We start from the raw sequence: 14795 nt of genomic DNA on the forward strand, positions 1-14795 counted from the left end.
GTTTATGAGGCTATAAATTTAGAACATGCATGTGTGAATTGGGATGATGTTTCTGTAGTGAGATGTACTACAGGCATTTGATCGATGTTTAGGGATGTCTTGCAGGAGGTGAGGGTTAAATTTATTCCTGTGAGGAATGGTTGAGTGAAGGCACGATGGGGACGAGTGCGGTGGAGAATCTAGTCAGGTGGAAGTAGGCAGCAGACATGAGGTTTAAGAAACAAGGATCAGATGGGCCTATTGAGGAATATTGGGTCGCAAGAATGGAGCTTAGGAAGGAACTGAGGAGAGCAAGAAGAGTGTAAGAGACGGCGTTGGCGAGATGGGTAAAGGAAAACGCCAAGGATTTCTTGAATTATGTGAAGAACAAAAAATTGAGAGGACTAAAGATAGGACCGACGTCAGATAAAGGTGGGAAGATGTGTCTGGCGGTTGTGTGGAATAGAGCGATGTCCTCAATAGTTACTTGTCTTCTGTATTCACTAATATTAAATAACTTTTTCCGTTGAGGACAATATGACTGAGTTTGATGTTCTGGAGCATGTTGATAATAAGGGAGAGTAGGCGTTGGAGTTGTTAGAATAATTTAGAGTGGATAATTCCCCGGGGCCTGAAGGAACAGCCGCCAAGCTGCTCCATGAGACGATGGAAAACACCCCAGAACCTTTGGCTACGATCTTTATGTCCTCGTTGTCCACGGGATTGGTACACATGTTGTCCCCTTCTTCAAATAGGTTAGTAGGGATAGTCCGGGTAATTATAGCCCAGTGCGCCTTGCGTCTGTGGTGGGAAAGCTGTAGGAAAATATTCTAACAGATAGGATCTATGGGCATTTAGAGAATCCTGGTCTGATCAGGGACAGTCAGCATAGCTTTGCGAAGGGCAGGTCGTGTCTCACAAGGCTGATAGAGTTATTTAAGGTGGTGACCAGGCATATAGATGAGGGCAGAGCAGTGGTTGAAAAAACTGCTTGAATTTTAGTAGGGCATTTCCCAGGTTTCTACACGGTAGGCTTATTCTGAAATTCAGAAGGCATAGGAGCAAGGGAGGTTTGTCAAGGTAGATTCTGAATTGGCTTGGTTGCAGAAAGCAGTGTGTTGTGGAGTAGGTGTACAGTCGGATTGGAAGGCTGTGATGAGTGGTGACCCGCTGGGATCGTTTCTGCGACTTCTGCATTGTGTGATTTTATTAACGACCTAATGCTGGGGTAGAAGGGCTGGTTGGCAAGTTTGCAGACGACATAAAATGATGGTCGTGTTGTGGACAGTGTAGCGAAATCCCGAAGATTGCAGAGAAACATTGGTAGGGTGCTGAACTGAACTGGGCTGTGAACTGGCAAATAGAATTCAACCCGTAGAAGTGTGAGGCGGTACACTTTGGAAGGACATACCCCAAGGCAGGATAGAAAGCAAATGGCAGGATACATGGAAGTGTGGAGGACCTGAGGGATCTCGGGGTACATGTCCACAGAATCCTGGAAGTTGCCTCACGGGTAGATAGTGTAGTTAAGGCAGCCAATAGAGTGTTAGTATTCATAAGCCGAGGGGCAGAGTTTAAGAGTCGCGGCTTATTGATGCAGCTCTGTAAAACACAGGTTAGCCCACACTTGGAGTACTGTGTCCAGTTCTGGTCGCTTCACTATAAGAAGGATGTGGAAGCACTGGAAAGTGTGCAAAGGAGATTTACCAGGATGCTGCCTGGTTTAGAGAGTATGCATTATGAGCAGAGATTAAGGGAGCTAGGGCTTTACTCTCTGGACAGAAGTAGTATGGGAGGAGACATGTTAGAGGTGCACAAGATATTCAGAAGAAAAGATAGAGTGGATAGCCAGCGCCTTTTCCTCAAGACACCACTGCTCAATACAAGAGGAAGCGGCTTTAAGTTCAGGGGAGCAAAGTTCAAGGGAGATATTAGAGGAAGGTTTTTCACTGGTGCGTGGAATGCACTGCCTGAGTCTGTGGTGGAGACACATACTCTAGTGAAATTTAATAGACTACTAGACAGCTATATGGAGGAATTTAAGTTTGGGTTTTCTATGGGAGCAGGGTATAACTGTCGGCCCAACATCGTGGGGCGAATGGCCAGTACTGTGCTGTATCGTTTCCTGTTCTATGTTCTATACCGTTCAATCAGACACTCCCGGGGTCAGACACGTGGTCAACTCCTTGCAGAACGTTGGAGTTACTGCTGCTCACGTTCAGCGGATATCGATTTCTCGCTTCTCTGCTTCTCTACGTCTCTGTGTGTACAGGCCGGTCGTGTGGTTTCACACCATTTCCTCCCAGTGACTGGAAGCTCACCACCTGTCGAAAGCCCTGTTTCCACTCCCCCACCCTCTTCTGTTCTGTCTCTGGTCTCACACGCACTTATTATCTCTCAGACAGACGCGCTGTTGGAGGCTACTGGAACGCTGAAAAACTGGTGATTGTTGGGATGGAGAGAGGGACTGAAGAGGGAGATTCACTCTGTGTCTGACCCCGCGAGTGTGAAATTGGGCTGTGTGGAAGCTACTTTACTCCGTTTTCTAGCTCAGTTAGTATGTGCTGGGACTGTGTTTTGGGATCTGGACTCTAAATGTGTCTGATCCCGGGAATGTGTTTTGGCAGAGTGTGTTAGGAATATCTCTATATGTCTGCCAACAGGAAAAAATTATGGGAGAGTGCATAGGGAGGTTCAGTCTGTCTCTACCCGCAGAGTCTGTATGATCAGACGGTACGGTGTGAACTTCACTTTACAACTGTTGCCTGGAATGTGTGATGGGCCGGTGTGAAGGGATCCCCATTCGGTGTCTGAGTACCCGCGGACGTACTTGACGCTGAGGTGAGAGATTCACTGTTTATTGATCCTATTTTTCAGAGCAGACGATGCGGCGAGGGAGCTTTGTTCTGACACCGCTCAAAAGCGTCCTGAAATAAATTCAAATGAGAAATTGAGATGCGTCATATATTCACACCAGTGTAACACTCCCTGCACTCCATCCCATTTCATACTTCTCGGGTCAGACACACTGAGAAGCTTGAGCAACACCGCCCTACAACACTCTCCTGGGGTCAATCATAGACTGGATTTCCCTCCAACCCGACCCATCATACACGCCCGAGGTGAGACGAATGTAGAATCGCCATCCAAGCAGTCCCATTGCACATTCCAGGTGTCAGGCACTGTGACTAACTCTCCACCCCGCCCCCCCCCCCCCCATCAGACACTCCCGGGGTCAGAATCGTGGTCAACTCCTTGATCAACGTTAGTGTTATTGCTGCTCATCTCCACCGGATATCGATCTCTCGCTTCTCACCATCTCTACGTCACTGTGTGTACAGGCCGGTCGTGTGGTTTAACAACATTTCCTCAGAGCGACTGGAAACTCATCACCTGTCCACAGCCCGCTGTCCACTCCCCCACCTTCCTCTGTTCTGTCTCTGGTCTCACACGCACTTATGATCTCTGAGACAGATACACATTTGGAGACTACGGGAACGCTGAAAAACTGGTGATTGGTGAGAGGGAAAGAGGGAGTGAAGAGGGAGATTCACTCTGTGTCTGACCCCGGGAGTGTGAAATTGGACGGTGTGAAAGCAACTTTACTCTGTTTTCTAGCTCAGTTGGTATGTGCTGGGACTGTGTTTTGGGACCTTGACTCTGTGTCTGATCCTGGGGATGTGTTTTGGGAGAGTGTGTTAGAAACTTCTCTGTATGTCTGCCAACAGGATAATTTGATGGGAGAGTGCATTAGGAGCTTCAGTCTGTCTCGTCCCGCCGAGTGTGTGTGACCGGGCGGTTCGGAGTGATCTTCACTTTACAACTGACACCTGGAATGTGTGATGGGCATGTGTGAAAGAATTCCCATTCTGTGTCTGACTATCCGCGAACGTATTTGACGCTGAGGAGACATATCCACTGTCTATTATTCCTATTTTCAGAGCAGACGATGGGGCGAAGCAGTTCTAACTGCTCCAAAAGCGTCATGAAATAAATTCAAATGAGGAATTGAGATGTGTGATGTATTCACACCAGAGTAACACTCCCTCTACTCAATCTCATTTCATACGTCGGGGGTCAGACACACTGAGAAGCTCCCTCCACACCACACTACCACATTCTCCCGGGCTCTGTCACAGATTGAATCTCCCTCAACTCCGTCCCATCACACACTCCGGGAGTCAGACACAGAGTGAATCATCCCACACACCGTCCCATCACACTCTCCAGCGGTCAGACACAGAGCGAAACTCCCTCCACACCGTCCCATCACACACTCTCGGAGTCAGACACAGAGTGAATAATCGCACACACCGTCCCATCACACACTCCAGCGGTCAGACACAGAGCGAAACCCCCTCCACACCGTCCCATCAAATACTCCCGGGGTCAGACACAGAATCAAGATCCCTCCACACATCTGTGTACGTCTCTTGTGTGTATAGGCCGGTCGTGTGGTTTCTCACCGTTTTTTCCCAGTGACTGCAAACTCATCTTCCCTGTAAAGCCCTACCTCTCCTCCCTCTCGATCCACATTTCTGCCTCTGGCCTGAGACACACACTTACTTTTTCTGAGGCAGACAGACTGTCGAAGACTGTTCACACTTTTGAGAAACGCAGATAAACTGCTGATTGGTGACAGGCAGAGACGTAGTGATGAGGGAGATTCGAAATGTTTCTGAAACAGTTACTGTGTTATCGGACTGTGAAACGTTGGGTTCGCTCTGTGTCTGACCGCGGGACTGTGCAATGGGACGGTATGGAAGGAACTGCACTAATGTCTGATCCCGGGAGTGTTTGTTCGGCCGGTGCTGGGGTTCCCCTCTCTCTCTCTCTCTCTCTCTCTCTCTCTCTCTCTCTCTCTCTCTCTCTCTCTCTCTCTCTCTCTCTCTCTCTCTCTCTCTCTCTCTCTCTCTCTCTTTCTCTCACACACACACAGACACACAGACAAACACACACACACACACACACACACACACAAACACACACACACACACACACACACACACAACCGCTACAGCACATCGCCTCCCGCACCACCACCCCTTTGTCCACTTCAATTACCCCATTTCAAAAGCCCCCATTTCCTTTGACTTCCCCCCTTGCTTTCAGTGGAGGATGTGATAGAAAGGCAGAGAAGAGAGAGGTATTGGAGGAAAAAGCAGACAGCTGGAGAGAGGGGCGAAATTGAAGCTCTCCAACAATCCTCCCTCCATTCCATCCCAGTTGTTGTCCTCCCCTTTTTTCAGTGATACACTTTTCTGACCCCTGTCACTCACGATTATCTGTCCGCCAAACCTTAACCTTCCCCTCAGTCTCCCTCCCTCTGTTTCTCCCCAGTCGCACTACTCCTCCCTGCGCAACTCTCATCGCTACAGGCCACCCCCTCTGACACTCTAAATCTCTCTCTTCCCCAGCGCTTCCTCCCTCTGCTCTCGGCTCCTGTCTTCATCAGCCGCTCATCCCGTGATTGTTTGTGTCGCTCTGATCCACTTATCAACACAGGCTTCCTCTGACAACGGTTACTTCCCCTCGCTGAGCTCAGAGACGCAGCGGACTCTCGCCAGGATGGACAAAAGCGAGCCGTCCATGAAAAAGCAACTTGTAAAACCGGACACACCGTCTCCATCGGGAGGTGAGAGGGGCAGAGATGGAGGGAGGGAGGTTCAGTCTATTGCTAACCCGGGAAGTGTGTAATGGGGCGTGTAGAGGGACCTTCATTCTGTGCCTGACCCCGGGAGTGTGTGATGGGACGGGGTGGAGCCTCACCCTGCTTCTGACTCTCACTATTCTGTCCCCAGCTAAACCTTATGTATCGTACGTGGAACTTCATTTCAAATCCCAGTCTGTTCCCCAGGTCCGGACGAATGGAGGTCAGTTTCACTTTGTCTGTTTGACACTGTTCAGCTGATGTGAATCTTCCTGTCGAGAAATCTCATCCCAAGCGCACAGTTAACCCTGATTGTTCCTGTTTAGACAATAGGATGAGATACGGGCTCTTTGGGAATGTCGGTGAGGAGGGAGCGCTCTGGGAAGGGTCGGGGTGGAGGCAGAGCAACAGGCGGTGCGGTACAGCGGGAGGGCTGTGGAAAGGAATGAGGAGTTGCTCTGGGTGGGGTTGGTGCAGTGAATGCTATGAGATTTTTTGTGTGGTGGGAGTACCGTGAGAGGGTGTTAAATTGGGGACATTGAGGAGGGGAGCTGTGTGATGGGGCGGGTACGGGAGCAGGGATTGCTGTGGCGTGGCGGGTGAGCAGGAAACACCTTTGGAAGAGTGGCGAGGAGGGAGGACAGTGGCAAGAGTCAGTGAGGAACTGACCCCGTTCCAAACCAACTCACGCATCACTCTCTCTCCTCTCTCTCCTCTGCCTCCCTCTTTCTTCCCCTGTCTCTCACACACTGATCCTCTCTCATCCTCTTTTCTTCCTCCCTGGCCCACTATTTCCTTTCCTTTACCCACACTTTCACGCTTTCTCCCCTTTCCCAACCCTTCTGTCTGTGTTTTCCACATCTCTCCCGTTCTACGACTCCTGCTCTCTCCGTTGACATTCCCCTCTATCTACTTCCCTTTCCCCACTCTCCCCTTCCCCACACTCTTTGCTCCCTCTCTTTCACATTCCCCCGCTTACCCCTCTCTGTTGTCTCTTCTCTCCCTCTGTGTCTCTCGCCCATTCTCTGCCGCTGTCTCATTCTCTCCCTTATCTGCCTGTCCGACTCTCTCTCTCCCAGATGGCCTGACCACTCCCTACTCAGAGCTGAACATTCGGAAAGACGAGCCGCCCATCGCCGAGGACGAGGATCCTCCCATTGCCTCAGGACCCGGATGGCTACCGACTACTGCACAGACAGGTCAGAGGTCACATTAGTGACGCCATTCTGGAAGAGTCAAGTGTCATTTGCCAAGTGTTTCCAAATTTTAAATCATCTGGTTGAAACTGTAGACGGATGTGTTGGTGAATTGCACATGATGTGAAGACGGGTGCTCTTGCGGATCATGTGGGAAAGTGGCAAAAAAAAAAGTTCATTGCGACAGAGATCAGTCACAGATCCGGCTGGAGAATGGAAGAGTCATGTATCCGATGTGTGGGAAAAGAACAAAGCGGTCAAACAATAACACAACTGTGAAAAATATTAAAATCTGAATCCAGACGGTCAATTCCCCGTAAGTCCCCTGTATCAGAATCCTCTGGATAATCCTCCCCTGAGGGACACAGACAAACGCCCAAATGAAGTTGACGGAGACAACACCCACGACTCCAACTTAATCAATCGCGTAGGAGAGAGTAAAACACCTCTTGAATCAGTCAGACACTTCTCAGCCTTGGCCGAGTCAAGGAATTTGTCTCTAGGCGATTACGACTGAAAGTAACTGAGGTTGGCAGTGACTTGGATTAATTCTCATGGCCCGGTTGGAATGCACCCTCGAGTTCTGAAGGAAGTAGGCCGAAAGATTGCCGAGGGATCAACAATGATCTTTCAGGAATCGACAGTGTATTTGGATTTTCAGAAGGACTCTGGCAATGTGCCGCAACAGGGGCTGCTTAGGAAAATCAGAGCCCGTAGAATTTCAGGGAAGTTTCCAGCACAGGGGGAGCATTGGCTGATCGACATAAAAGAGAGAGTGGAAATGAAGGGATCCTATTCTGGCTGCCTGCCGGTTACCAGTGGAGTTCCACAAGGGTCGGTGTTGGGACCGCTGATTTCTACAAAGTCCGTCAAAGATTTGGACCATGGGATTCATTGACGTGCAGAATTTGCCGATGATACAAAGATAGGTGCAGGAGCGGGAGGTGTTGAGGAAACAGTGAGCTGACAGAGGGACGTAGATGGTTTAGGGGAATGGGCAAAGAAGAGGCAAATGGAATACAATGTTGGAAAATGGATGGTCATTCACTTTGTTGGATGAAATAAACAAGCAGACTATAATTTAGATGGTGAGAGAACTTAAAATGCTGATTTGCAAAGGGACTTGGGAGTACTTGTGCAAAGGATCCTAAAGGTTAACCCAGAAGTTCAGCTGATAGTGAAGAAAGTGAATGAAATGTTGATATTCAGCTACAGAATATAAGAGCAGGGATGTGATACTGAGGCACCAAAAGTCACTCGTGAGACCACACTGAGAGGATTGCGTGCAGCTTTGGGCTTCTTATAAATATTGACATTGAGAGGGTTCAGCTGAACGACTCCAGGAATGAGTGTGTCGCTGTATGAGGAACATCTGGCAGCTCTTGGGCTGTATTCCCTGAGGTTCAGGCGAATGGGGGAGGATCTCAACGAAACTTACCGAAGCTTCAAAGCCTGAACAGTTTAGATATGGAAATGTTATTTCCAATGGTAAGCGATTCTAGGACAAGTGGCCACGACTTCCGGATTGAAGGACGTCATTTTAGAACTGAGATGAGCAGAAATAACTTTTTTTTTTCAGAGGCTGTTAAATCTGTGGAATTTGTTGCCAGAAGCGGCTGTGAAGGCCAAATTATTGGGTGCAGAGAGAAATTATTGGGTCTCGATTAGCCCGGTCATTAATGGGTATCGACAGTAGGCAGGGTAGTGGCGATGACTGGAAGAATTGCTTCGGCCCATGATTGAATGGCCGGGACACGCGATGTCCCGAATCGCCTCCTTCTGCTATTATATCTGATGGTCGCATGGTCGTGTGTCTGTCTGTCCACAGCTGCGCAAGAACAGGAGCCGAAATTGAAGATCGGAAATAGACCGTACTGTCTGTTCTGCCTATTCTGCCTAGTTTCGTCCGCCATCATCGTGATTGTTGTCGGATTCTCGATCCATGGTGAGTGGAACGGTCTCCGGGTGGAGTAAGACCATGAAAAATAGAATGGAATACATTGTTATTGTAAAACACCACAGTGACACTGACATGCCGCATACCGTAACACCGATTAAAACTAATCACGGGCACACCCCTCACCGTGATAATGACAGGGCCTTTACCGTAACACGACCAAGACTCGTCCTGACCCTGACACATCACTCACCATAACATGAACAACGTTGTCACGGTCACGACACAGATACACTCCTGACCGCGACACCGTCACGGACACGACACGAGACGACAGATGGCAGTCACACTGACCGGAACATGCCCCTCACTGTGACATCGCCATGCGCTGACCATGTCGCTGATAAACTCCACAAGCGACACCAAAACACATCTCACAGTGACAGCGACACGCTCTTCACCGTGACACTGAGATAACGTGCACCGTGACACCATCACGCTCCTCAACGTGATCCGCTCCGCATCGGCCCGTGACAAACACTCAAAAGTCACAGTGACACCACTTACCGAGACAGTATGGGCCCTCACAGAGTCAATTATCCACACCTCACCCTGACACAGGCAAATCCCTGAACTGATACCGGCACCTAAATTCACAATGACACCGACATTGACGCCGTCGGACAGCTCAGTGTGACACCGTGGCCATGACATGTCTCTCAACGTGACACAAATATACGTGAGAACAGCACTGCATGAGTCAGATATTCCACCCACGGTGACACCACAAGGCCTCTCATCTGACATTTTATTCACCTTAATATCGAGATACACTTCGTTGTGATTCGGCACACCTCTCGCCGGGACACAGATACTCCTATCACAATGACACCGAAACGTCCCTCACAACAACCTAGACATGCCCTGCAAGATACAGAGGCAGCTTCCATGGTAACAACAATAAAGCCTTCACCGGGACATTGATAACCCCTCAGTGTGACACAGATACACTCCTCAAAGTGTCGCCGACGACTCTCACTGTGCCAGCAGCACATCCTTCACTGTGACACCCTTCACCGTGACTCTGACACAACACTCTCTGTGACCCGTTCGGTAGCGTGACGCTGATTCACGTGTCACTGCAAACGCTAAGCATCCTTCACCATGTCTCTCAGTATCAAAGATTCGTCAGTCTAGGGTCACCTCCGACCGAAACTACCATGAGTTAAACTCATCTCTTCAGTCCCAGCTTTCCTCATTCAACTCTAATCTGTCGTTTCTTAAAGGAATGCACAGCGATCTCCGTCACCAGTTCACTGAGATGGAAACGAAGTACAGATCTGTCAACGAAACCAAGGCTGAAATCTGTGATTCGTTGACCAGCAGAAGAGGTGAGGCACCATCCCCTTCTTTCACCGGCTCCTCCTCACAGAGCAGCCATGGAGAGAGGAAACGTCACTGTGTGTAATATCGGGAAAGTGTGAAGAGATGGTATGGAGGGTGACTCCCTCTGTGTTTGACCCGGTGAGTGTGTGATGGTACTGCGAGGAAGTTTCACTCTACAAATGAATCCAGCAGAGTGTGATGGGACGTTGTGGAGGTGGATTCACTCTGTGTCTGAACACGGGATTGTGAGACGTAACATTAGAGTTTCACTCTAAGTCCCACTCCGGGAATGTCTGATGGGATAGTATGGATCCAGCTTCACTCCGTGTCAAACAGCGAGATTGTGTGATGGGACAGTGCAGAGGAACGTTCATTCTGTGTGACGCCAAACTGTGTGATTGGATATTGTGGAGGGAGACAGACTCCGTGAGTTTGCCATGGGAGACTGTGGGCGGAATTTGTGTAAGTAAACATTGGAGTGTGATGGGACGGTTCAGAGAGAGCTTCACTCTGTGACTCGCCAGGAATTGTGATAGGACTTAAGGAGGGAGATTAACACTGTGTTAGAATCAGGAGTGTGTAATGGGGCCGTGCGGAGGCAGCTTCCCTCTGTGTCTCACACTTTGCTGTGTGGCGCGTTGAGAAGCTGCAGAGGGAGAATCACTCTCCGTCTGACATATGTCTTGCTGTGTTTGACAGTTTGAGTGTGTGATGGGGCCATGGAGAGGAATAAATTCACTATGTGTCTGACTAAGTTTGAGTGTAATTGGACTTTGTGGAAGGATCTAAATTATGTTCTCTGACCCCGGGAGTGTGTGATTGGACGGTGTGGAGGGAGATGCACTCTGTGTCTGACCCCAGGAGTATGTGATGGGACGGTGTGGAGGGATATTCAATCTGTGACTGACCCCGGGAGTGTGTAATGAGACGGTGTGGAGTGATATTCGCTCTGTGTCTTAAACATTGGAAGTGGAGAGTGTGGGGGAAACGTCACTCTGGGTCCGGCCCAGAGGCTGTGTGACGATTCCACACCACTTCAGGGATCTCTGACGGGACGCTGTGGAGGCAGCATCTGTTCCTGACACACAGAGTGCGTGGTAGGATGGTGTCGCGCGAGGATCGTTCTGTGTCTGACTCCGTGAGTGCATCAGGGGAGGGATGGAGGAAGCCTCAATCTATGCCTGACTGGATAGTCTGTGATGGATGATGTGGAGGAAACTCACTCTCTGCCTGCTTCTGTGAATTTGAGATGGGACGTTGTGGAGGGAACTTCATTCTGTGTCTCTCCCCGGACGTGTGCGATGGGACAGTGTGGCAGGAGATACACTCTGTGCCTTGAATCCGGGAGTGTGTGAGGGAAGGTTTGGACTGAAGGTTATTGTGTCTGATCCTTGGTAATGTGCGATTGGACGGTGTGGGGGAGATTCACTTTGTGCCTGAACTCAGGTGTGCGTGATGGGACAGCATGGCGAGACATTCACTCTGTGTCTCTCTCCGGGAATGTGTGATTGGACGGTGTGAAGAGAGATTCTCTCTGTGTCTCACTGTTTCTTGTTCCTGATTTCCAGAGCAAACGTGTTTCAAGGACTGTGCCACAAATACAGACCGGCGTTATTACGTATCAACGTTTGACACATCTTTCCCCAGAGCGATGCAAGAATGTTCAAACCGTGACTCAAGGCTGCTGGAAATCAATTCAAGGGATGAAGTGGTACGTGTCACAGCACGGGAAGATCACACAGTAACATAGGAATCATCACACATCCCGGGATGAGACACAGAGTGAATCTGCCTCCACACCGTCCCATCACACACTCCCGGAATCAGCCACAGAGTGACTTTCCCTCCACACCGTCCCCTCACACACTCCCGGGGTCAGACACAGAGTGAATCTCCCTCCACACCGTCCCATCACACACTCCCGGAATCAGACACAGAGTGAATCTCCCTCCACACCGTCCCATCACACACTCCTGTAAACCGTTTTCGATTCTCGGCATTAATCAAAGGGATTTAATTTTACAGAGTTTTGTTTTCCGCCTTGTTGACAACCGAAACCGTGCTTACTGGGTTGGAAAGTGCGCGATCGGGTGAGATTTGGACTGATCTGTGTGGTGGGAGATGAGTAATGACACTGTATTGAGGGGAGAAAATGGGATTTGTGTACGGACTGAAGTAGGTTTGTGAGAAGAGGGTGGGGTACTGGAATTTGCTGTCGGGAGAGGACGATACAAGTTGAATATTTTAGGGAGAGATACGTGTCTGTCGCGGGACAGGACAGTGATTTTTTTTAACGACTGTCAGTGGGCTCCGGGGATTATTTCCCTGGGATTATTTTGATGGTTGACGCAGGGCTGTGGGGACTGGGATATGCAGTTGAATTAGTTTGGAGTCTGACACAGATCTGTGGGGAGCAGGAGACAAAGTCGGATTAGTTTGGCAACAGGCCTTGCTCTGTGAGAAAGAGATATGCAGCAGGATCATTTTGGGGTCTGACACTGATCTGAGGGGAGAGAGTGGGAGAACTGGATTAGTTTGGAGACCGATACGGGTATGTGGGCACAGATTCGGTCAGTGGATCCAGACGACGGACTGACGCAAGGCTGAGGGAGCAGTGAGAGGCAATGGGATTAACCTGGAGACGGACATGGACTGTGGGGAGAGGAATGAGCCGTGGGATGGATGTGGTGAACAACAGAGGGTTGCAGGATCAGTTTGTGCCGAAGGGATTAATTTCGGGACCGCGTATGTCTGTGGGGGTAGGGTGGAATATTGGGATTTGTTTGGGGACTGAAATAGATCTGACGGGAGAAAGTGGGTGTGTTCGATTCACATTGGGACTGCCACAGGACTGTGGAGACCGCGGGAAGACGGGCCGGAGGCTATGGGGGAGGTGGTGTAGCTGGATTAATCTGTCGACTGACACAGAGCAGTGGGGAGACATTGGGGCACTGTAATTATTTTGTGAACGACTCAAGGCTGTGGTGATTTCCCGGATTTAATGGGATTAGTTTGGCGACGGGCTCTTGTTCCGCCGGATCTGTTGTGTTTCTGTTCAAATTTTTTAACCATTTATTGATAGGGATGATGCCACTGGTCTGCTGTACAATGTGTCCTCCGGAAGGTCCTCCTGCAGTGCATGCTCATCAAGTGGAGGGAGTGACTATTGCCTTCATGATAAACACCATTTCATCTGCGAGAAGTCCGCCCCCTGCTGTCCGGATATTCCTGAAAAGATCCAGGTTCTCTGTCAACAGCCCGGAGAGCCGATTTGAATCAAATGCATGACCCGTCTTTGCCTTCCTTATCTCTCCTCCACTCTCACTCACCCCATCCTCTCAAAATCCTCCCTACGGTCTCTGCCCTACCTGCTTCTCTATTCTCCTCTTTTCGCAACCCCATTGTCCCCACCACGCATGGAAATCCCCAGTCTCCATCTATCCGGTTCTGTCTCGCTATCCCTCCGCATCGCGTACTTCCTCACTCCCTATAACTCTCTCTACCCCATCTCCTCACCCTACTTCCTCGACCTCTCTCCGTCTGCTATTTCTCCGCTCCCTCTTCCAACCTCTTTATATTTCTCTCTCTTTCCCCCCTCTCCTCTCCGTTCCCTCAAACACCTGCGTATCTCTGATCTCTCTCTCTCTCTATCTACTTTCCAACCTCTGTCACCTCGATCCTGTGCCTTCTGGGTCTCGATACCCCAGATCTGGGTAAAAGTCTGTGCTCATTCCCTCTGTCTGTGCCCCGCTTGAGTTTAAGCAACTCTGTAAAGTTACAACTACGCTCCAGGGAATAAAGACTAGTTTATCTGAGACTTACACGGCCTGAAATTTCTTACTCTGAAGCATCGGTATGGACGAATGATGTAATATTCATGTAAATTAAAAATATTAAAAAATACGGCAAAAATGTGGAGTTAGTTTTCGCGTGTTGAAAAATGTGATGGCGCAGTGGAGGAAGATGTCCCATTGCCTCTCTGTGTTTTGGAATTTCTCCCCGTTTCGAAAATAGTCCGTACATTTATTTCTACAACCAATGTGCACGACCATGCATTTTCCAATATTGTGTTGCATTTGCCAATTTGTTGAACATTCTACAAATCTGTCTGTCCTTCTGCATCCTGGCTTTTTCCTAGTTGGTAAGTTGATGAAGAAGATCAACCAAAATGAACCATTTCACACTTACCAAAGTTGAACATCTGCAATTTTCTTGCTCAGTTTCGCGTCTTACCAATGTCCCGCCGTTACCTGTGACAGCCCTCCACACTATCCACAACACATCCAAACTTTGTGTCATCATCAAAAAGTGCTAAACCATCCCTCCACTCCCCCATCCAGGTCATTTATAAAAATCACGAAGAGTAAGCGTCCCTGAAGGGATCCCCGAGACACTCCACTGGTGACCGAACTCCATGCAGAATATGACCCGTTTAAAAGCAGGTTTTGCCTTCGGTGGGCAATGTCCTCTTTGATCCTACGCCTCCTTAATTTCTCAGCAAGCCTTGCTGGAATCCATATACTCTACATCTACTGCGCTTCCTTCATCAAATCCTCAAAAAAATCAATCAGGCTTGTAAGGCACGACCTGCACTTTAAAAAGCCACGCTGACTACCTCTCGAGTTTAGTTCATAAATTGAAAAAAGGCCAATATTTTTGGCGTCAGGGATGATCTGGCAAGTGCGGA

At 49.3% G+C, this 14795-nt stretch overlaps 1 protein-coding gene across 1 annotated transcript; it reads left to right on the plus strand.

Moving 5' to 3' along the window:
* The first annotated feature begins 5547 nt into the window (after nt 1-5547).
* On the plus strand, nt 5548-13383 carry LOC132388987 (uncharacterized). Its single transcript, XM_059961402.1, has 7 exons — nt 5548-5614; nt 6709-6828; nt 8654-8770; nt 10009-10113; nt 11677-11819; nt 12134-12198; nt 13191-13383. The coding sequence occupies exons 1-7, from the start codon at nt 5548-5550 to the stop codon at nt 13381-13383; spliced, it is 810 nt and encodes a 269-aa protein (XP_059817385.1).
* Nucleotides 13384-14795: the final 1412 nt, after the last annotated feature.

Source organism: Hypanus sabinus, unplaced genomic scaffold, assembly GCF_030144855.1.
Source record: "Hypanus sabinus isolate sHypSab1 unplaced genomic scaffold, sHypSab1.hap1 scaffold_449, whole genome shotgun sequence".
In the NCBI taxonomy this organism is placed as follows: Eukaryota; Metazoa; Chordata; class Chondrichthyes; order Myliobatiformes; family Dasyatidae; genus Hypanus; species Hypanus sabinus.

Bases quoted from the DNA above. Each gene is read 5' to 3' on its own strand.
- LOC132388987 (XM_059961402.1), top strand. From the start codon at position 5,548: ATGGACAAAAGCGAGCCGTCCATGAAAAAGCAACTTGTAAAACCGGAC. The intron at 6,829-8,653 runs GTCAGAGGTCAC...GTCTGTCCACAG, and splicing joins ACCGACTACTGCACAGACAG to CTGCGCAAGAACAGGAGCCG. The intron at 10,114-11,676 runs GTGAGGCACCAT...CCTGATTTCCAG, and splicing joins TTCGTTGACCAGCAGAAGAG to AGCAAACGTGTTTCAAGGAC.